Raw genomic sequence first — 24,576 nt, 5'->3', positions numbered from 1 at the left:
GTTTTAGACCTTTCCCCTGAGCAGTATGCATGTGCACAGTGCACACCCAGTTTCTTTTGCTACTATTCTTTAAACATGAACCTGATCTAAGTTTTAATTAGTTCTACTGACTAAAAACACTTTTGAATTAGTATTTTTTAGATCTAAAGATGCATTCAGCAAATTACTTCAAATTGTTGTTCTCGGCAGTCAAACGAGAGAACAATAAAGAAGTAAATTAGTCTTTTGGGACATTGCATCTGTTCAGACAAAGTGAAGGTGCTGCAGTGAGATAGTCTCTCTGTTATTCTGAAATAGTAATTATACTTTAGACATGACTATTAGAAATAATGGTGTTCTAAAGCTAACAGCTCTGAGATCTGTTTTGTTCAAGGCAAAGATAACAGAACTGTGGGTGTGTTTCAAGAAGTGTCCTGAAAGACCCATGTTCACTTACCATAATAATAAGATAGACAATAGATGTGAACAAATAAGTGTTTGCACTGCTAAAGTGCTATATAATTTTCTAATTAAATGCTTTTTGGGGATTTTTTAAGGCAATTCTTTTTGGTAATTTGGAGTAGCTTCAATATCTAAATTGACATAGGTAAATGAAAACTACTGTACTTTTACTTTATTTTCAGAATATATTGTTCATACTCTTACAGACATGAACACATTAGATTCTACCCTTTTGCTAAAGATTGAAAATTCACAAATGTAAATGAAATCATTTTAATCTGACAAAAGTATTAAAAAGTACCTAAATTGTTAAATGAAAATCTGAAAACCACCCCAAAGGTTCCTATCTGGGATTTGAACCGGCAAACTTCTTGCTGCAAGGCCTCTACCAACTGGGCCATGTGCAGCCAAAGATGTTACAGAAATATTAAACCAAACTAACGAAGCTGTTTTTTACATATAGGAGAGAAAAGACTGAAACTTTGACTTGACTAACGTGTTAGTCAAGGTGTGTCCTGTAATCTGCCTCACAGGTGTCTTCAATCTTATAATCAGTCAGATTGATCATCTAATGTCTGAAAACTGTGCTGTTTTTTCATTCAACCTTTATTTAAACAGATAAATCACATTGAGCCACGAAGACTCATTTACAAGTGAGACCTGTTAGAACAGACAAAAACAGTGGTTAACTGGACACAGGTAGGAGTTGGAGGCGAAAAAAATTCCTATCAGACTTTTTTTTTCTTGCCTGAGAAAAAACCTCTAATATTAAAAAAAATACCTCGCACAAACAATCACATAGTGACGTAGACATTCTGCAGTCGGAGACGAGAGCGGTCAACAATGCTTATAGATGCTCTCGAGGTCACTGTAATCAGTCAATGTCCTCCGGTGAGATCCATAAACATTCTTGAGGTGTGTCGAGGAATGGCCATGGATAACATCTATGAGAATCCAAGAGTCCTGAAATGATGACACAAAGTTTATTCAGCTGGCTCATCTGGTTATCAGTTGGAAATTCCTCAGGGAGGGGGTGGTGAGCGTCAGATCACATGTTCTCCAGGCGACTTTAAATAAGATGGCCTTCAAGGCCAGCCAAGGGAACCAAAATTTAGATAAACACACAGTTGTTTTGGGGACAGGCAGAACTGAATGACATCTACCTTGAGTCTGTGTTGGTCAACTTGGTTCCGAAATGTCCAAAATAATATGGCCACACCGATAGAACGTGACTGAGTAAAATCCCCAAGAGCTGATCCATTCAGCCCAAAGCATTTGAGTCCGGGTACACAAGACACGAACTAAGCCATCAAAAAGGCAAGCAGCGTGATCGGGTCCAAATTTGCAGCCGACGACTTCCTTGATTGTAGATAAAACCAGCACCAGCTGAATCCAAAAAAGCAGGAACCAGTTATCAAAAATCCAATTAAATATGCGTCCTTAAAATCCACAGATGGCAGCAGAGATAGACACATCATCAAGTCTTCCAAGTCGATAAGATATCCAGCTGCGTGCGTGCCAACAGGGCAAATCGGCTCGCCTAAAGCCTGTCTTCTCTTCGAAGAAATGTTGTAAATTGAGTTGAGAGACCAACTGATCAAAACAGTCCATAATTATGGTTCGGAAGAAGTGCAAGAGAGTCTCACAGCAATTTCACAGACAGACAAAGCAGCAAAGCAAAGCGGAGAGGGAGGGAGGGAAGCATCCGATCTCGTCGAGAGCAAGTGGTGAATGAATGTTTGGTATCATGATGTGTACCACGCTGAACATGGACTACAGACAGCTAAGAACAGATTTGTTTCAGAAGCTTAAAAAGAAAATGGTTGAGCAGCACATAAAACGTAAAGACTCTAACACCATCTCCAGCTGCACAGATTGTTCAGAACTTCCCTGGACATGTCCACAAGAGGAAAACTGATGACAAATTGAAGAGACAGACAATACAAATGGTAACCAGAGTCCAAAACTACTTCCAAAGAGATTAAAGATGAACTCCAATGTCAAAGTGCATCAATGTCAGATCAAACCATCAGTTTGAGCCAGAGTGGACTTAATAGAAGGCGACTGATGAGGACATCAAATCATAAAAAAAGCAAGACGAGAATTTGCCAATACGCATATTGTCAAGCCGCAAAGATTCTGGGAGAATGTCCTTTGTACGGGTGGAGCAAAAAAGCTTTTTAACAAGTAACAGTTCTAGGTTCACAAAAAATAAAACACACAAAGAAAAGAACACTGTACCTACAGACAAACATGGAGGAGGCTTGGTTCTGTTCCAAGGCTGCTTTACTGCATCTGACACAGGGTGTTTCGAATCTGTGGGGGGTACAATGAAATCTCAAGACTATCAAGGCATACTTGACCAAACTGCTGCCCTGTGTCAGAAAGCACGTCGTGTATTCTACAACAGGATAATGACACAAAACACACCGCTAAAACACCCAAGAATGGCTCAGAACCGAACATTGGACTATTCAGAAGTGTCTTTATGAGACCTCTTCGAAATCATGTTGAACATCTATGAAAGGAACTTAAACATGCAGTCTGGAGAAGTAAACACAATGGAGCAATTTGTGCAGAAGGAGTGGACCCAAATACCTGAGGACAGGTGCAGAAATAGAGAAAGTAGACATCACTTGACTGCAGTGATTGACTAAAAAAAGTGGGTAACAAAATAAAGTTAAGAGTACCATCCTTTTTCTCAAGGCCAGTTTCATTAGTTTATTTTAATAATAGTTCTGCTGCACCAAACATCTAAAACAATTTCTGATTTTCATTAGCTCCTTCCATCCATCCATCCATCCATCCATCCATTCATTCATCCATCCATCATCTTCCACTTGTTCCGAAGTCGGGTCTCGAGGGCAGCAGCTTGAACAGGGAAGCCCAGACATCTCTTTCCACAACTACCTCTTTCAGCTTTTCTGGGAGGACTCCAAGGCGTTCCCAGGCCAATCTAGAGACATAGTCTCGCCAGCGTGTCCTGGGTCTTCCCCGAGTCTTCTCCCAGTCGGACATGCCCGAAGCACCTCTCTAGGGAGGCGCCCAGGGAGCATCCTTACTAGATGCCTGAACCACCTCAACTGGCTCCTCTCGATGTGGAGGAGCAGTGGTTCTACTCCGAGTCTCTCCTGATAACTGAACTTCTCATCCTCTCTCTAAGGGAGAGTCCAGCTACCCTGCAAAGGAAACTCATTTCAACCGCCTGTATCCATGATCTCATTCTTTCAGTCACTACCCAGAGTTCATGACCAGAGGTGAGGGTAGGAGCGTAGATCGACCAGTAGACAGAGAGCTTTGCCTTACAGCTCAGCTCCCTCTTCATCACAACAGACCGATACAGAGTCCACAATACTGCAGATGCTGCACTAATCCATCTGTCAATCTCACGCTCCATTCTTCCCTCACTCATGAACAAAACCCCAAGATACTTGAACTCCTCCACTTGAAGCAGAATCAAACACTTGATCTGAAAAGAGCAATCCACCCTTTTCCGACTGAGGACCAGATTTGGAGGTGCTCATTTTCATTCCAGCCGCTTCACACTTGGCTGTGAACCGCTCCAGTGAGAGCTGAATATCATGGCACGATGATGCCAACAAGACCACATCATCTGCAAAAAAGCAGAGATGGAATCTTGAGGCCACCGGACCGGAAACCCTCCACCCCCTGGCTGCACCAAAAAATTCTGTCTATAAAAGTTATGAACAGAATTGGTGACAACAGGCAGCCCTGGCAGAGTCCAATTCCCACCCTGAAGGGGTCCGACTTACTACCGGCAATGCGAACCAAACTCTTGCACCGCTTGTATAGAGACTGAACAGCCCGTAACAACGGGCCCCCAATCCCATACTCACAGAGCATCCCCCACAGTGTACCCTGAGGAACACAGTCAAATGCCTTCTCCAAGTCCACAAAACACATATAGACTGGATGGGCAAACTCCCATGACTCTCGAGGACCCTAGTGAGGGTAAAGAGCTGATCCAGTGTTCCATGGTCAGGACAGAACCCTTATTGTTCCTCCTGGATCTGAGATTTGACCAACGATCGGACTTGCTTCTCCAGTACCCCTGAATAGACCTTACCAGGGAGGCTAAGGAGAGTGATTCCCCTATAATTGGAGCGCATCCTCCGGTCCCCCTTTTTGAAGTGGAGAACCATCACCCCAGTCTGTCAATCCAGTGTCACAGCCCCCGATGTCCATGTGATGTTTCAAAGGCGTGTCAACCAAGACAGCCCCACAACATCCAGAGCCTTAAGGAAATCAAGGTGAATCTCATCCACCCCTGGAGGCCTGCCATCTCTGAGCTTTTTAACTCCCTCGGCGACTTCAGCCACAGTTATGGATGGACCAACCCCTAAGTCCCCCAACTCAGCTTCCTCCATGGAAGACGTGCCATTTTCATTAGTTGATTTCATTATATATTTTTTCTTTTTATTACTTATTTTTGTTTCAAAGTGACCTTTGTGGATTTCTCTTTATGTAACAAGAGTCTGCATACAATAGTGTAATGTTGTTTACCTTTCCATTTTGATTGTTAGTGTAGCTTTATAAGCTAAGCTGGACAACTCTTTCTTTTGGGCAGAGATAAAAAGGAGCACTTTGTCTCCCCAGATGACAATCTGCTGCTTTCATAACAGTGTTAGGTGCTGAGGCTGTGAGCTGCAAGTCCATCATTGGCTGCTGTAGTACATCTTAAAATTTTAATTTTTAAATATAGCTAAAATAACTTAAATAACACCTGGAGTTTTAAACACATCAACACTATTGTCCATTTCTTAACCCCTACTAAATATTATAAGCTGAAGTGCATATTTCTGCAGCTTTGAACCTTGAACATGTGTGAGCTGTAGATTTTTGGTTGGATGTTAGAGTTGGATTTGATTCAAATTAGAATTGGATGTTAGACAGAAAAATACTGTCAGATGAGCTACAGCACCATAAATCTTGGCAAAAAAGGGAGAGAATTTTAAATATACGAAATACAGTTCTACTAAGAGAAAAATGTTTCTAAACAGACTTGGCCTAGGATTATCCTATGCTAAGAAATGATAAAGCAAACCTTGGAAATACTGTTTTGCACAACTGCATGTGATAACATTAGAACATTAGAAGAGTTAATGCAACAGTTTTAAAAAACTTATATTGTGCAATCTGTTAGTGCATGGAGTATTTATTGTAAATGATTGTCAGCTACTACCACATCAAAGTTTAGCTCAAAATCTGTACAACTGACTGTGACCATCAACTCTGTATGAACCGTTTTATATGAGGTCTTTACTTGTCTGCACCATTGCTATAGATTGCTGTATAATAGTTTGTCGATAAGCATATAATGTGCCATATGTGGTGCTCCTGTTTACAGATACCGAATTAAAATTGGTGTGGTAGTAGCTGATAGTCATTTATAACACATACTCTGATATACACCTGTATCATGAAGAACCCCACTCACCCAGCACACATACTTTTTGCCCCACTCCCCTCAGGAAGGAGGTTGAAGAGCATTAAGTGTAGAACCACTAGACTGAGGAACAGCTTCTACCCTGAGGCTGTTAGACTCATGAATCTCTAACCAGAATAATCACTGTGAAAAAAAATCACATCATGTTGCTGCTGATCTGTTTCATGTTGCTGCTGATCTGTTTCATGTTGCTGCTGATCTGTTCAATGTTGCTGCTGATCTGTTCCATGTTGATGTGTTCATGTGAGCTCATCTGCTCACAGACATGCTCATGTTCGTGCTGCTGTTCGACATAATGTTTTTATGCTATTAGTACTTAGTGTATATTTAGTTGATGTTTTTCTTAGTTCATATCTTAGATGTTATTACTGTTTTTCTTATACATTTTATTGTTGGATGTAACTGGGACCCTGTGTACATAGTTTCGCTCCACCACATGTACCACATGAGGTGCGAATGACAATAAAGAATCTCTGATTCTGACTCTGATGTTTTACCAATGATGTTTGTTAGAAGTTTATTCTTGCTGGAGGCCCGGTCTGGTCCACTCTGACTCATGACCTGGTTCGAGTTAAAAAGGAGTCATTTGCATGTAGATTGAGTCTGTTGAGTAATAGACCCAGTAAGGAGTTTGGCTCCTAATAGTGAAGAGGATCCTCTCCAGAATCAGCCCACACAAAGCAGCTGGACCAGACAACATTCCTGGTTGTGTTTTGAAGGGCTATGCTGAAAAGCTCAAGAATGTCCTCGCAGACATCTTCTATATCTCCCTGAGCCAAGCTGTTGTTTCAAATGTTTTCACGTTTCAAAGCCACATCAATGACACCAGTCCCAAAGAAGCCCCTGTCATCTGCCTACAATGACTTATTAGCCTGTAACACTGACCTCCATCATCATAAAGTGCTTTGAGTGACTGATCATGCAGAACATCTAGTCCATTCTCCCTCCCATGACCCATCACAATTTGCCTGTAGGCCAAACAGATCTACAGTGGATGCTATTTCTGATGCTTTCCACCCAGCACTCACTCACCTGGACTCAAAAAACTCTTACGTTTGAATGATGTTTCTGGATTTCAGTTCAGCATTCAATACAATCTTCACCCAGCAGCTAATCCACAAACTGAAATATGTTGGTCTCCAAACTTTTCTCTGCTGCTGGGTGCTGGACTTTCGGTCAGAGAGGCCACAGAACATACGGGTCAGCTAAAACACCTCCAAAACCATCACACTGAACACGGAGGCTCCGCAAGGTTGTGTGCTCAGCCCGCTGCTCTTCACTCTCCTGACCCATGACTGTGCTCCAAAGTACAGCACCAACCACACCGTAAAGTTTGCAGATGATGCAACTGTAGTGAGGCTCATCAGTAACAACGATGAAGCCAACTACAGAAATGGCGTGACAAAACTGTTCCAGTGTCAAGGTTAACAACCTGAATCTGACAAAGACCAAGGAAATCAAAGTAGACTTTAAGAGAGGACAGCAACAACACTCCCCTCTGACCATCGATGGTGCACCAATGGAAAGGGTGAGCAGCAGCACTAATATCTTGGGGTTACACATCACAGAGAATCTTTTCTGGTCCAACAACACAACATTGCTAACCATAAAAAGCCCAAACTTGACTTTATTTCCTCCGCAAACTGAAGAGAGCAGTAGTCCCAGCCCCATCATGCAATCATTCTACAGGGGTTCCACCGAGAGCATCCTCAGCAGCTGCATCACTGTGTGATACGGAGGCTGCACCACCCCGTCGTAAGAGTCTCCAGCGCATCGTGAATACAGCCAGCAACATCATCGGCTCCCTTCTGCTCTCACTCTTGCATATAGTGTGTGTGTGTATATATATATTTTTTTTTTCTTACTTTTATCTTCTGTAAATCTATTTCTGCTCATTAAAGTTGAGAGAAAGTGAGAGAAACGGTATCTCAGTTTTTCCTGTATGTCCAGATCTCTCTTGAAAATGAGTCCTCGTGATGCAATGAGACTAGCTGTATAAATAAAGGTTAAATTAAAAAAATTAATAAGGCAGAAATTGACAATAAAGAACATTTGAATCTTTGAACTTTCCAGGACAGCAATAGGGTCCTTCCATTCACACTGCAGCTGGCAGCCCAGATGAGATGGGCGGCTGTGGCTGAGTGGTTAGAGCAGTCGTCCCCCAATGCAAGAGTTGGGGGTTCGAATCCACCAGCAGTCACATGCTGAAGTGTCCCCGGGCAAGACACTGAACCCCTCATTGCCGCTGATCTGTGTCCCATCAGTGTATGGATGTGATAAAGCTCTGATTAGTCTCATTAGAATGATTTGTTCGATTAGCTTTGTAGAGATCTAGTATAGAGCTGTATGAATAGGTAAATGAGGCACAGATTGTTGTAAAGAGCTTTGAGTATCTTGAAATAAGATAGAAAGGCGATATATAAGTACAGTCCATTTACCATTTACCATAAGATGAGACTGGATTTAGGACATAATGATTCCAGGTAACGGTAATAAAAAGACTTAAAGGTCACCTGGCAGGAAAAACAAAATGAGCTGAGTTCATGAGACTATTCACAATCTTAACACATCTCAGAACTGTTCTGTTCCACATTATTGTTTTCATTCATTCAACTTTTATTTAGACAGGTTAATCCCATTGAGCCTGGAGGACTCGTTTACAAGAGAGACCTGATTTCAATAAGGAATGATGACAACAATGGATAACAACGACAACAATATACAGTCATAAAATAGGCATACAAATTTAAGTTTCTCTCTCATTATCCTGATGCATGCTCAATAATCCAGGTAGAAAAATCCAAAAAAGTTCAATCTGGTCCTCTGGACATTCAAAAAAAAAAAAAAAAACAAAGCAAAAAAATCTAGATTTTTTTGCTTTGTTTTTTTTTATGTTTTTTTGAATGTCCAGAGGACCAGATTGAACTTTTTTGGATTTCTCTCTCATTCTTTTTTTTTTAACAAATCGAAACAAAATAGCAACCAAAAGGACAATCAAGAGGAATAGCAGCAAAGAACAGTTAGATCACAAGGCAATTTAGAAAACCAAAAACAGGAGCATGTCTGCATTGACTTTTGCCAGGTACTTAACAGGGTTTTAAAGTCACTTACAGAGGTCAAGGTCGAGAGCTTCAGATCTTTTTGTAAGATATTCCAGGAAACAGGGGCGGAGTATGAGAAGGTCCTTTTGCCTAGTTCATACCTCACTGAGGGAACACTGCAGGTAATAATGTCCTGAGAGCGCACGCTGTAGCTGCACTAGCGCAGAGACATGTAGGAGGAGATGTATGAAGGCAACAGACCAAGAAGTGATTTAAAGTGACTTAGAACCAATAAGACAGTAGAATATATACAGGTCCTCCTCAAAAAATTAGCATATTGTGATAAAGGTCTTTATTTTCCATAATGTAATGATAAAAATGAAACTTTCATATATTTCAGATTCATTGCACACCAACTGAAATATTTCAGGTCTTTAATTGTTTTAATACTGATGATTATGGCATACAGCTCATGAAAACCCAAAATGCCTGTCCCAAAAAATTAGCATATCATGAAAAGTTTCTCTAAACAAGCTATTAACCTAACCATCTGAATCAACGACGTAACTCTAAACACCTGCAAAAGATTCCTGAGGCTTTTAAAAACTCCCAGCCTTGTTCATTACTCAAAACCGCAATCATGGGTAAGACTGCCGACCTGACTGCTGTCCAGAAGGCCATCATTGACACCCTCAAGCAAGAGGGTAAGACACAGAAAGAAATTGCTGAACGAATAGGCTGTTCCCAGAGTGCTGTATCAAGGCACCTCAGTGGGAAGTCTGTGGGAAGGGAAAAGTGTGGCAGAAAACGCTGCACAACGAGAAGAGGTGACCGGACCCTGAGGAGGATTGTGGAGAAGGGCCGATTCCAGACCTTGGGGGACCTGCGGAAGCAGTGGACTGAGTCTGGAGTAGAAACATCCAGAGCCACCGTGCACAGGCGTGTGCAGGAAATGGGCTACAGGTGCTGCATTCCCCAGGTCAAGCCACTTTTGAACCAGAAACAGCGGCAGAAGCGCCTGACCTGGGCTACAGAGAAGCAGCACTGGACTGTTGCTCAGTGGTCCAAAGTACTTTTTTTGGATGAAAGCAAATTTTGCATATCATTCGGAAATCAAGGTGCCAGAGTCTGGAGGAAGACTGGGGAGAAGGAAATTCCAAAATGCCAGAAGTCCAGTGTGAAGCACCCACAGTCAGTGATGGTCTGGGGTGCCATGTCAGCTGCTGGTGTTGGTCCACTGTGTTTTATCAAGGGCAGGGTCAATGCAGCTATCAGGAGATTTTGGAGCACTTCATGCTTCCATCTGCTGAAAAGCTTTATGGAGATGAAGATTTCATTTTTCAGCAAAACCAGTGGTAAATGGTTTACTGACCATGGTATTACTGTGCTCAATTGGCCTGCCAACTCTCCTGACCTGAACCCCATAGAGAACCTGTGGGATATTGTGAAGAGAAAGTTGAGAGACGCAAGACCCAACACTCTGGATGAGCTTAAGGCCGCTATCGAAGCATCCTGGGCCTCCATAACAGGCTGATTGCCTTCATGCCACGCCGCATTGAAGCAGTCATTCATGCAAAAGGATTCCCGACCAATTATTGAGTGCATAACTGAACATGATTATTTGAAGGTTGACGTTTTTTATATTAAAAACACTTGTCTTTCATTGGTGGGATGAAATATGCTAATTTTTTGGGACAGGCATTTTGGGTTTTCATGAGCTGTATGCCATAATCATCAGTAAAAAGAGACCTGTAAACAAAGACGTTATTTATCCTACAGACTATTTTAGCAAATATATATATATATATATATTTGCTAAAATAGTCTGTAGGATAAATAACGTCTTTGTTTACAGGTCTCTTTTGTAAATGAATCCTCGTGGCTCAATGACGCTAGTCTGTATAAATGAAGGTTTAGTGAAAAAAATAAGCTGAAATTAAGCAAAGCTAGAAAAAGCTAAATGCTGTCTGAAAACAGTTTAAAGCTAAAGGCTAGTTAAGAAGAGGTTCATTAAAACAAAAGTAGTAAACAATTATATACAAGCTAAAAGTAGCAAAAGGTTAGCTAAAGAACAGCTAAAATTAACAAATGGCTAGCTAAAGCAAATCTAACCAAAGGTTGGTTAAAAAGTAAAAATATGAAAAGGCTATAGAAGAAGAAAATTAGCAGAATGTTAGCTAAAAAATAAATGGAGCAAAATGCTAGATTACAAACTAAAAGTACTAAAAAACTAGGTAACAGTAGAAGTATTACAGCTAAATTCTAAAAGTAACATAAAAAGACAAAGTAGAGCAAATTTCAACGAGAAGATTCCTTTAAACAAAGTGACGTGATCTTTCTTTGAATCTGGAAACTGTGTTCTTCTTTCGGCTGCTCTCTTTGTCTGGGGTCACCACAGCGCACAAACTCGCACAAAAGGTTTGACAATGGTTTTACACTGGATGCCCTTCCTGACTGAACCTGGACTTGAACCCACAACCTCAGGATTACAAGCCCACAGCACTGACAGGGAGACCTGGACTTCTCTGCTCTCCTTGTTGCCTCCACTACTTCACATGGATTAGAAATAGAAGAAGATGGATAGATGGGGAAACCACTGGAAACATTAACTGAGTCATTAGTTATTTGAAATCGTGGGGACATCAAAACCCTGATATGTTGACCCAGCTGCTCTGTGATGTTCAGCATCCAAAACGGAAGCTAAAGAAATGATGGAGCCTAAGAATTCATGATGGTGAGTCCAGATTTCTCTGCTGTTTAGAAGACTGGGGGGTCTTGGCTCCTGCATTTGATCTTTTTGTTTCGGCCAGTGAACATCCACAAACTGCAGAGTTTCACATTGGTAAGAGAATCTGCAGCATCTCATTTAGCCGTGATGGGATGTTGTTTATTGCAGTGATTCGGGCTGATCATCTGGGTGTAATTTTCCGTCAACATCCTGCCTGGTTGCAGCTTTGACGACACTTCGCAGCACAGCACCAACAGCACACAAACACAGCGCCGTCTTTTCTATTTTCTGTTTCTCTTTCTTCCTTCTGCTTCACTTCTTGAACCTTTTCCTTCTCTGTTTTTCCTCCCATGTGCCACTTTTCTGTCTCCAGGTGATACCGTTTCTCTGGTGGATGTGGACATCTCACGGAGAGGGATGAACACGCCACATCCTCCCACTCCTCCCCCTCCTCCACGCCGAAGTCTCAGCCTGTTGGGTATCTATCTGTCCTTGTTCATATTTACATGTGTACTTGTTTTATCACTGGGGGGCGGCTGTGGCTGAGTGGTTAGAGCAGTCGACCTCCAATGCAAGAGTTGGGGGTTCGAATCCATCAGCAGTCACATGTCGAAGTGTCCATGGGCAAGACATTGAACCCCTCATTGTCTCTGATGTGTGTCCCATCAGTGTATGAATGTGATAAAGCTCTGATTAGTCTCTTTAGAACGATTTGTTCAATTAGCTTTGTACAGATCTAGTATAGAGCTGTATGAATGGGTAAATGAGGCACAGATTGTGTTGTAAAGAGCTTTGAGTGTCTTGATCAGATAGAAAGGTGCTACATAAGTACAGTCCATTTACTCGTGCGTAGCATAAACATCAGCTGACACCAAACCTTTCTGAGAGCTTTCCATGTGGCAGCAAAAATATCTGCTCCTCTTGATACTTCTGTTTCACTCAAAAACATTTTGTTTCCTGTCATACATTTCTGGAAACTTTCAATGAAGAAAAGTTTTTCTAATCTTCTGTAATCTGATTGGAGGAGCTTTGAAAGGTCAGCTGCAAACTACAGATTTGATTTGTAATCCCGACACAGCGACTCAATCGATGGTGAGATAGCAAAGACCAGACAACCAGTCTGTAGGGAAATGCAATAACATTTTAAGCTCCTGCTCACTTGGAAAGACTCGATTGTCCATTTTTCTGTCTGCTGATCTTAGTGATGCAACAGTTTGTACTAACATGTATGAGAATATACATCTGAACAGATTAAGATAATATGAAACTGGTTTGGTCTATAGAGGTTTCTTGAACAAAGGATAAACAAAAGAGCATTGTCTTTAAAGTCACACAATGTGATGAGAAAATATTGTATTACTGAACATTTGAGCATCTTTTACGATCTTTTACAAAGATCTTTTCCTGCAAGCTCTTTAATCATAACCCCCTCATGTCTTGATCCACACACCAAAAATATTGCTCCAGGCCGATGGCTAGTCACAAAACAGCCTGGAATTTTTTTTTCAGGCTTGTATACTTAATTTTTTTTTTTTCTTATGACATGTGAAAGAACACTATCCCCCACACTTTTACACAACATCAATTACTTATCCTGATTCAGGCTCAATAATCCAGGTTAAAAAAAAAATCCAGCATAGTTGAGTCGGGTCCTCTGGATGGTTTCTTTTTGTTGAAACGTTTCATCTTTCATCCAAAAGACTTCATCAGTCCAAGGATCCACAACAAACTCTGTTTTATATGCGATATAAGAAGCTTTTCCTTAGTTTACACATTTCCCAGGAGAAATTGATAAGTCGGCCTCTTTGAGGCCAACTGGGGAGTCAGATTCAGAAAACCACAATTGTTGATTTATTCAGGCAGACTATTTTTCTTGTCAGCCTTGAGTCTGTACTGATAACGTTCCAAGATCCGAAATGGCCAGATTAGGGTGCATTCTACTGATCTGTGCTTACGAGCCTCTTCAAGATGGTTTTCATGCTGATGAGTCCCAAAGCCGCAGGTGGCCTGCGATTCAAATCACTTCCAACTTATGGTTTAGCTCGTAAATCAGCTGATTTAGAGTCCTCAAAGCACGAACCAACGATGGTGATAAAATAGTTTCTGGAGTCCGCCCTCTCTCCCACTAACTCTGAGGCAGCCATGGCCAAAGTGGTTCAATACATCCTGATTCATGCTCATTATGGGGGCCGAGATGGTGTAGAGGCAGGGCAGCCGGCTTGGGACCCGAAAGTCCCAGGTTCGATCCCCAGTCACTGCACATCACGTGGCGTCTCTGGGCAGCACGTCTCATCCCCAAAATGTCCCCCGGGCGCTTTCAATAGCTGCCCACTGCACCACCTGGTGGTGGATGGGTTAAATGCAGAGACTAATTTCGCCATTGTATGGAAACATACAGTGCTGACATTGTGATGACATTATTATTATTATTATTATTAATCCATGTAGAAAAATCCAACAAAATTAAGTCAGGTCCTCTGGACAGTTTGCGCCATCAAACTGGTTGATCGACTGTGAGAAGGTACTATTTATAAGACTGAGTTTATTTCTGCTCCTCGGACTAATGAAGTCTTTTGGACGAAAGATGAAACGTTTCAACAAAAAGAAACCGTCCAGAGGAACTGACTTAACTTTGCTGGATATTTTACCTGGATTATTGAGCATGAATCAGGATATTTTGAGCCACTAATGCCTCAGAGTTGGCGGGGGGGAGGGCGGACTCCAGAAACCATCTGAGCACCATCAAACTGGTTGACCGATTGCTTACCGGTAGTTTGTTTCAGTTTTATTTTCATACTGTCTGTGTTACCAGGCAATAGTTTGTGTACTGATTATAACCATTATATGTAAATTGTTGGTGCTGAGGCTGTGAATGTATCAGTCCACTAGGAGTTGAGAAAACCTTTGGACTGATCAGGTGAGCTGATACATTCAGTCTACACCAGTGATCCTCACTATTATTATTTTTTTTTCAAAAGAGCCATATTGACAGATCAAAGTCAAGGGGAGAGCCACGATATCACCCCAAGTCACTCAAATAAAATTTAAAAAAAGAAACAACCCACCTATAAACAAACAAACAAAAAAACAAACACAGTCAGAACATTATCTGTTTAAACAAAATGTGCATTAGTCCTGAGATGAGCAGAAGCTGTGGTGCATGTCCTTGACTTTCTTCATGTTGTATTTGTAATTTGTTGTTACAACCACAGTGAGACATTCAAGATGGGCATGGGTCAGTCGGTTTCTCTGTTTATGCTTGATAGTGTTCATGGTTGAAAATGTTGACTGTGTAAAAGTTTCAGCTTTTAGCTATTACCCCAATCCCATGAAGGAAACACAAGTTAACAATAACAATGAGGACCAAAGTCCATGCTCAACAATGAATATGCTGTAATATGTGTACGGATGAAGATGCCCCCTTCACATTTCTGCCTGCCCCTCATGTAACCATGCCTAGAACCGGCCCTGCTTAGATGCTCCTACTTTCTTCACCGGAGATGACAACAGGCGCGGAGACGTATGCGGCCGGTGATCAGCTGATCCATCTGAAGCTTAACAGGACTTTTTTTTTTTTACCTCTACTGGCCGGTCGGACCTGCCTCCTCCTCAACACTAGATTAACACAATATGTAAAACCACTACAAAGAAGCCTGAGCCGACATGCACAATTACTGCGTAATACGCCAGCACGTTTTAAAAATGTATCTGTGCTGGCGTATTGTTGTAACCTGTCACGAGAGCCACCAATAAAGCATGGCGAGCCGCATGCGGCTCAGGAGCCGCGCAATGAGTATCCCTGGTCTACACGGTCTATATGTTGAGAGCACTTCCATTCTTATAGTAACACAGAAGTTATTGGTTGAGAAAACACTGGTAAACCAAACTGTCATAAAAAGTGTAGAGGTTGGCTAAAGTAGCATCCTTTGTAGTTTTGGAGAAAGAAGCCTGAAAACACAAATCTCTTGTTTGGCCCCTTCTAGCTGAGGCTGGACAGAGATTTTTCTCTGTCCTCTGCCTTTTGTCTGATGTCACAGTTAATAAAGTACTAACTATTGATAATCATTAGATATATATATCACTTTAAATATGACTAGATTATCCCCAAAATTCCTTGTTTTATTTTTGGCTCCGTGAAGATGTTTAAAAACAGTTTACAGACCGATGCTCATAAATCATCTTCAACAAATATTACTCAGGCTGGGATTAGGAGTGCTTCCAGGAGCGTTTTATTTCCAGTAACAGGAAGGTGGAGGTTAAACAAGATCTAAATGAATGCTATGTGTGGGTTGTGAACGTGCCAAAACAACATCTGGCTGTCAGTATAATTATTACGAGCTGTTTCTTAGTTTGGATTTTTACAGGCTGATTTAGTGACAGTTTGTTTAATTTAGGTTACTGAATGCTGGTGTAAAGAGTAACGTGCTTCTATACAGTGCCTTGCCAATACATTCATCTTGGTATTCTATTTTTATTACATGCAACCTTAATTTGGGATGTATTTTTAATTTGATTAAAAACAATACTTCACCCAAACACCGCTCCAGATTAATGAAGTTGAAGGAAAAAAAAAAATTAATTAATTAATAAATTAACAGTACAGTCTATGAAACTTGACCCAAAACTCAATATTTTGTGTTGCAACCCTCTGCAGGAGTTGTAGCGACAAGCTTCTTCAGGTCTGACCATGATTTTGGTCCATCTAACATCAACTTTTTGTCCTTTCGTCAGCACCAAACTTAGGTGCTGCTTGTGTCCAACAATCTTCAAATCAAACTGGAGACTCTCATTGGACTGAGATCTGGTCTTTCATTAAATCATTCCAGGCCCTTTAACTGGCACTCCTAAACCAGTGGAGAGTTCTTCAGCAGACTGTCCTGGACCACTGTTCTGCTGAAAGGTGGACCTCTGTCCCAGGCTCACATCTTTGGAAGACTCCACCAAGTTCCTCTTAAGTTTATCTCTGTATTTTGCTCCATCCATCTTTTTAATTTATTTATATTTAACTCCGACCAATTTCCCATGCAGTCCATGATTATGAAAACATCCCCACAGTATGATGCTGCCACCACCATGTTGCACTGTACAGATGGCGATCTCAGCATGGCGTTGTTCTTGATGTTTGGTCTCACCTTCCTCCACATGTTTGAAGAAGAAGTTCCACACCATACAGTTTTCATTTTCTTTATATTGTGTGTTTTTCTGCCACTCTTCCATGAAGTCCAGCTCTGTGCGACTTTCTCAGGATTCTCCCATCACTGCAGAGCTGCAGCTCCATCAGGGGGTTATCTTGGGCCAGTAGTGGGTACAATTCCTCTAACTAACAGCTAATAGAGGAACAAATTATTTCTTTTGCAGATTAGTGTTTTCACTAACTTTCCCCTAAATCCACTAACAAATGAGTGGAATTAGCTTCCACTAAATACTGTTTCGCCAACTTTAAGTTTGCTAACAAAATTCACAATCTTGTTTCTGTCTGTTGTGGGCGTGTCTCTAAGAGTCCGTTAGGCACGCTATTGGTTTACTATGTGTGCACGTGACAAGAGGTAACTGGTCGACGAAGCTTCAACTTGAAGAAGGTGAAGACGTGACGCAGACTGAGTGACAGACATATAAGTGGTTAGCGGTTTAGCGTAAGCTTCCATTAATTTCCTTTACTTGTTTAGCATTAGCAAAGCTAAGTTTTTACTTAGCGGAATATGGGTTAGTTGTTAGAGTTGTTGCCTTTTAGTGAGAAGGTCGCCGGTTCAAATCCCGGTCCAGGGCCTTTCTGGTTAGAGTTTGAATGTTCTCTCCGGGTTTTCTCCAGGTACCCCGGTTTCCTCCCACAGACCAAAAACATGCATGTTAGACTGATTGGTAACTCTAAATTGTCCCTGGATGTGAGTGAGAGAGTGAATGGTTGTTTGTTTCGTTTGTCTCTATGTGTCCCTTTGATGGACTGGAGACCTGTCCAGGGTGTCCCTCGCCTCTCGCACAGTGATGACTGGACATGGGCGCCAGTGACCCCTGCGACCCAAAAAGGAAGAAGCTGATAAAGATAATTGATGGATGGATAGATGGATGAATGGATGGAAAATTAGTTAGCAAAGCTAACTTTTTGGTTAGCTGTGTCCACCACTGTCTTTGGCCTTCTGAATGTTCCTCCCTACCCACTACAGTATTTGAGTTTTGGTGAATAACCCTCTCTTGGCAGGTTTGCTGTGTTGGCCCTATGAGATGTTCAGAGTGTATATTTTTACAGTTTTCAGGGGCGGCTGTGGCTGAGTGGTTAGAGTCCTCCAATGCAAGAGTTGAGGGTTCCTTTCCACCAGCAATTACATGCTGAAGTGTCACTGGGCAAGACACTGAACCCCTCATTGCCTCAGATGTGTGTCCCATCAGTGTATGAATGTGATAAAGCTCTGAATATTCTTTGTAGAGATCTAGTAGAGCGTTGTATGAATGGGTAAATGATGCACAAATTGTGTTGTAAAGAACTTTGAGTATCTTGATAAGATAGAAAGGTGCTACTATATAAGTACAGTCCATTTACAGTATAACCTAACTCTGATCTGTACTTCTCAATCACTTTGTCTTTGACTTGTGTGGAGAGTTCCTTGGACTTCATGCTGTCTCTTGATTAGTGGTAGACTTTACTATTTAGAGGTGTTGGACTAGTGTTAATCATCAGAACAGGTGCAAATCATTTGACAGGTTGAGATTGTTTGACACCTAAATAAGATCCACTTGTGAGTAATCAAACTCATTATGTGGCTCTTGTTGTGTTGAATTTCTAGACAAGAATCTCCTATTAGTTTCATGTATGTTTTAATAATTCAGATCTGTTTTTCTCCATTTAACTTCATTAAGCAGAATTATTTTTGTTGAGTTATTGTTTTTGACAAAATCTAAATAAGTTACAGGTTGTTACGGAGAGGAAGATTACGTAGGAAGGATGAATCCTTTTGCATGGTCCTTTATAAAACAACACCTTTAAATGATTGTTGAAACAAAAAGGTGAACTTTGATTTGAGCTGAGAAAATTCATCCCTCTTTCACGTTACCTTTCCTCTTTGTATTCCTTTTCTGTTCTTGTTCTTCTTTTCCTTCTCAGCACTTTAACGTCTCTTTTCTTCTTTCTCCGTCGTCCATCTTTCCCTCTGTGGTTCTTCCTTCCTCTCATCTCTTTACTCCCCTCCCTTGTTTCTTCCCATCCTCTTTTCCTCCTTCCAGATGACTTTGCTGGGCCTCAGCCTGGGCCGTTCCTGGTGAGCGTTATGGGTGCCTCCCTGCAATCCCTTCCCCTGCCTCTTCCTCCTCCCCCTCTCCCCTCCCACCCCACCATCCAGCACAGTGTCAGCCTCAATGGTAAGACATGTCTGCGGCTCATGAAAGGGTTTTGTACGAGCACAAAGTCCATATTGTTTGTGCTTGTAAATCAAACAGTTGTGAATTAAGTTTTGTAACCTTGAAAATACCATGGCTGAAAAATTCTGCTTAAAACGTGTCGATAGGAATATTATTTTGCATATTGTTGTTATTATTATTATTTTTGTTAAGGTCTGATCACAGATACAAAGCAAAAAACTACGAGTAAGACTCTGCGCTCAAGTTCACTAACTTGTGTGTGAGTTTCAACTGGCCAGTACAAATGGATGTTCCTTCCTCTCAGCTGATTGGTCAATGTCATGTCAATCACAAATTTAACAATCCAGTTGGAGAACAGATGGGTTTGGCTGTTGGGTGGCACTTTACTGAGCTGCAGCCCTGTAGGTGTAGTACATTTTGAAAATGAAGGATGGGGCCCACGCATCCCAGGAAGGCATTACTTTATGGTTTTGTGAAAAAATAAAGTTGTGTAGAGCTTTATTTTTAAAACTCACCTTCGTTAGTACGGGTGCCATTCTCCAGTTTATTTTATAATACAAAATTAACATTTTTTTTCCATTTTTTTGAACTTATGAGTTTCTTCTTCTTCTTTCAGCTGTTCCCTCTTCAGGGGTCTTCACAGCGAGTCATTCTCCTCCATCTCACTCTGTCCTCTGCGTCCTCTGTCCTCACTCCAACTACCTTCATGTCCTCTCTAACTGCATCCATATATCTCCTCTTTGTCTTTTTCCTGGCAGCTTCATTTCTAGCATCCTTCTACCAATATATCCACTGTCCCTCCTCTGGACATGTCCAAACCATCTCAGCCTGGTCTCTCTAACTTCATCTACCAGTTGTTCAACCTGTGCTGTACCTCTGATGATCTCATTGCTAATCTTATCCATCCTTGGGCAGCTGTGGCTGAGTGGTTAGAGCAGTTGTCCTCCAATGAGAGAGTTGGAGGTTCGAATCCACCAGCAATCACATGCCAAAGTGTTCTTGGGCAAGACACTGAACCCCTCATTGCCTCTAATGTGTGTCCCATCAGTGTATGAATGTGATGAAGCACTGATTAGTCTCTTTAGAATGATTTGTTCAATTAGCTTTGTATAGATCTAGTAGAGAGCTGTATGAATGGGTAAATGAGGCACAGATTGTTGTAAAGAGCTTTGAGTATCTTGATTAGATAGAAAGGCGCTATATAAGTACAGTCCATTTACCATTTACCTTGTCACTCCTAAGGAGAACCTCAACATCTTCATTTCGGCCACTTCCAGTTCTTTCTCCTGTCCTTTTGTCCATATATGTCTCCAGACCATACAACATAGCTGGTTTCACCACTGTCTTGTAAACGTTTCCTTTGACCTTTGCTGCCACTCTTTTGTCTCAAATCACTTCTGAAACTTTTTTCCATCCACTCCATCCTGCCTGATCTCTCTTTTTCACCTCTTTACCAATTTCAATTCAATTCAATTCAGTTTATTTATTTAGCACCATATCACAACAAAGTTGTCTCAGGGCACTTTACAGAAACATTCACATACATAGAAAAGCCAATTAGTAAAGTTCTCTGTCTGAGGAATCCAAAAGACTTGTTGAATCTTCACTTCGTTGCAGTCTCCCATCCTGAGCAAGCACAATGGTATTAGTGGAAAGGAAAAACTCCCTTTTAAAAGAAGAAACCTCCAGCAGAACCAGGATCAGGACAAGCGGCCATCTGCTTTGACCGGCTGGGTTTGAGAGGACAGGAAGGAGAGACAGACGAACACAGAATGGTAGGTCCAGGTGTAAGTGCAGGTGAACCTGAAAGACAAAAACACGTTAGGAATAGAAAAAATAATTACAAATACAAAACACGTTGAGCAGAATAAGTGAAGACAGTAGCAGAGTGAAGACATGTGGTCAGTTTGTCCTCCAGCAGTCTAAGCTTATAGCAGCGTAACTAAGGGACAGCTCAGGAAACCCAAGCCGACCCTAACTATAGGATTTAGCAAAAAGGAAAGTGTTAATCCCAGTCTTAAAACTGGACAATGTGTCAGCCTCACGGACAGAAACTGGAAGTTGGTTTCACAAGAGAGGAGCCTGATATCTGAAAGTTCTTTCTCCCATTCTGCTTTTGGAAACCCTAGGAACTGTGAGTAAACCTGTAGTCTGAGAGTGAAGTGCTCTGTTAGGAAAATAGGGAACAATAAGATCTGTAATATAAGATGGAGCTAGGTTGGAGCTGATGAAGCCTTCTGGATCGAAGGCGAAATGTTTCAGCACAAAAAAAGAAACTGTCCAGATGACCTGACTGAAAAGTGTTGGATGGAGCTAGGTTGTTTAGAACTTTGTAGGTTAGAAGTAGGATTCCACACTCCCCATTTTCCTGGACAGTGGACTCCAAGTACTTGAAGTCCTGCACCTTTGTGACCTCTGCTCCTTCTAGCCTCACTGTTCCACCAGCCTCCCTCTCATTCACACACATGTACTCTGTCTTACTACAATTGACTTTCATTCCTTTTCTTTCAAGTGCATACCTCCACCTCTCCAAGTTCTTTTCCACCTGTTCCCTATTCTCACCACAGATCACAATGTCATCTGCAAACATCATAGTCCATGGGGATTCCTGCCTGACCTCATCTGTTAGTCGGTCCATCACCAGAGCAAACAAGAAGGGGCTCAGAGCTGATCCTTGATGCACTCCCACCTCCACCTTGAAGCTATCTGTCACTCCTACAGCACATCTCACCGCTGTCCTTCTGTCCTCATACATGTCCTGTACCAGTCTAACATACTTCTCTGCCACTCCAGGTTTCCCATGCAATACCACACCTCCTCCCTCAGCACCCTGTCATTTGCTCTTTTTAAATCCACAAAGACACAAAGGAGTTCTTTCTGACCCTCTCTGTACTTCTCCATCAGCATTCTCAAAGCAAAGATGGCATCTGTGGTGCTCTTTCTTGGCATGAAACCATACTGCTGCTCACATATAGTCACCTTTGAGTATCTTGAAACAAGATAGAAAGGCGCTATATAAGTACAGTCCATTTACCTCTCGTCTAAGTCTAGCTTCCACAATTCTCTCCCAGATCTTCATTGTGTGGCTCATCAACTTAATTCTCCTGTAGTTGTTACGACTCTGTACATCACCCTTGTTCTTAAAAATGGGCACCAGCACACTTCTTCTCCATTCCTCAGGTATTTTCTCACCCTCGAATATGCCATTGAATATTTGAGTCAAAAACCTCACTGCCCTCTCTCCAAGACATTTCCAAACCTCCACTGGTATGTCATTAGGTCCTACTGGCTTCCACTTCTTTATTATTTTCAGAGCTTTCTGAACTTCACCCTCACTAATCTTTCCCACTTCCTGGTCCACAGACCTCTAGTCTTCTTTCTCTTTCGTTTGCTTCATTCATTAGCTCCTCAAAGTACTCCTTAGATTGTCCCACCATGCTCTTCTCACTTGTTATAACATTACCATTCCTATCTTTAACCAGCCTAACCTGCTGCACATCCTTTCCAGCCTGATCTCTCTGTCTCACCAATCAACACAACTTCTTCCCACCTTCTTTAGTGTCCAGCCTCCCATACAACTCATCATACGCCTTCTGTTTTGCCTTTGTTACCTCCCTCTTTGCTCCACATCCTTATATTCCTGTCTCCTCTCTTCAGTCCTCTCACTGTCATATTTCTTCTTGGCTAACCTCTTCCTCTGAATAGCTTTCTGCCTTTCACTATTCCACCACCAGGTTTCCTTATAATCCATTCTCTGTCCAGATGACACACCAAGTATCTTCCTACCTGTCTCTCTAATTACTGTTGCTGTAATAGTCCAGTCATTTGGAAGCTCTTTCTTACTACCCAGAGCCTTTAACAGCTCCTCTCTGAATTTCTCACAGCGTTCTTCCTCAGCTTCCACCATTTGGTCTTTTTCTCTGATTTTACTACTGTTCTCTTTTTGACAACAACAATCGTTCTACACACAACCATCCGATGCTGTCTGGCCACGCTCTCCCCTGCCACACCCTTACAGTCTCCAATCTCCCTCAGGTTTCCTCTTCTACACAGAATGTAGTCGACCTGCGTACTCCTTCCTCCACTCTTATAGGTCACTCTATGTTCCTCCCTCTTTTGGAAATATGTGTTGACTACAGCCATTTCCATTCTCTTGGTAAAATACACCACCATCTGTCCTTCCTGGGTTTTTTCCTTGACACCAAACCTACCCAGCGTTTTCTCATCCCCTCTGTTTCCTTCACCAACATGTCCATTCAGTTCTTCTCCAATCACCACTCTCTGCTCCCTGGGAATACTCTCTATCACTTCATCCAGATCCTTCCAAAATTTTATCTTTCTCCTCCCCATCACATCCAACCTGTGGAGCATAACCACTGACGATATTTAGCATCAGACCTTCTACTTCTACCTTCAGGCACATCACCCTATCTGACACTCTTTTCACCTCTACTACATTCATTTCCTATTCCTCCTTCAGGACCACTCCTACTCCATTTCTCTTTTTATCCACACCATGGTAAAACAGTTTGAACCCTGCTCCAATGCTGATAACCTTGAAGCCATTCCTCTTGATCTCGTGGACAGATAAAACATTTACCTTGCTTCTCTGCATCATGTCAGCCAGCTCTCTACCTTTGCCTTTTGTCATACAAGGTTACAAAATTTAAATCACAACTACACAGTCTGATTTTCAAGCGCACGTTTTTATCACTGAGATTTGTGCCCTTAGCTTTGGTCTAATGTGAAGGTGTGTTTTGTGGTAACAATGTTTAATTTTGAACCTTCTCTGATTTAGACGCCTTCATTCGAGCCCTCCCTCATTCAAACCTATTGCCGGCAGACGCTCCACCACCCATCCGACAGGCTCCACCTCCTGTGTTGTGTGCACTGCGGCGGTCTGAAGCCAGCAACTTTACAGCAAGTCTGAGAGAACTGGAAAAGGTAAGAGCAGCTATCGTACACTGATTTGTCTTCTTTGTAATGCTAAGAATACAATATTGTATTAATTTCATGATATTGAGCTGAAATTGATTTGGCAGTAACTGAAAGTAACACGCAAAACACATTTTTCAAGTGTTACTCATTTTGTAAGATCTTTGCTTAAAAGATTAATATTAAAAGTCAAACCCATTTTTTGTTAAATATCCCATCAACTACTAGATCAATTTTAATAAAATTTTCAGGATATAATCAATAATTGTGCATCTACAACTGATCAACTTTTGTAATGAATCCAGTTCAAGAGGACTGCCATGGCAAATTGACATTGGCCAACACAAACATGGCTGTAACTGAATAAGTTTTACAGGTATCGAGTTAAATGTGATGCTGTCGAAGCTGAGAGCCATTCTTAACACATACTCTGAGTGTGAGTAATGCTATTCTCAAGATCTGACCAAAATAGCTTAGACTCCACTCTTTATAAAATATTGCCTCACCTGCATGTAATTTTGCAGTCTGGATTTTCGTGTGGAAAAACTTGGCTCATGAACATTGTGGATAAATACTAACATTTATCTTCTCCTCACTTTTTATTTTCTTTCGCG

At 41.6% G+C, this 24,576-nt stretch overlaps 1 protein-coding gene across 1 annotated transcript in view; it reads left to right on the top strand.

Annotated features, from left to right (window-relative positions):
- The window catches only part of socs7 (suppressor of cytokine signaling 7), a 55,807-nt gene that overhangs the window by 18,965 nt on the left and 12,266 nt on the right, over positions 1–24,576 (top strand). Inside the window, exons 3-5 of the mRNA XM_037690619.1 lie at positions 12,051–12,155; positions 18,893–19,027; positions 23,826–23,971. Coding sequence (XP_037546547.1) covers positions 12,051–12,155; positions 18,893–19,027; positions 23,826–23,971 — 386 coding nt within the window. The remainder of the gene's footprint in view (positions 1–12,050; positions 12,156–18,892; positions 19,028–23,825; positions 23,972–24,576) is intronic.

The sequence above is a fragment of the Nematolebias whitei genome, chromosome 16 (genome assembly GCF_014905685.2).
Source record: "Nematolebias whitei isolate Nwh7 chromosome 16, NemWhi1, whole genome shotgun sequence".
Lineage (NCBI taxonomy): Eukaryota > Metazoa > Chordata > Actinopteri > Cyprinodontiformes > Rivulidae > Nematolebias > Nematolebias whitei.
The sequence above is the reverse complement of the archived record's forward strand: the minus strand, read 5'-3'. Positions and strand labels throughout refer to the sequence as shown.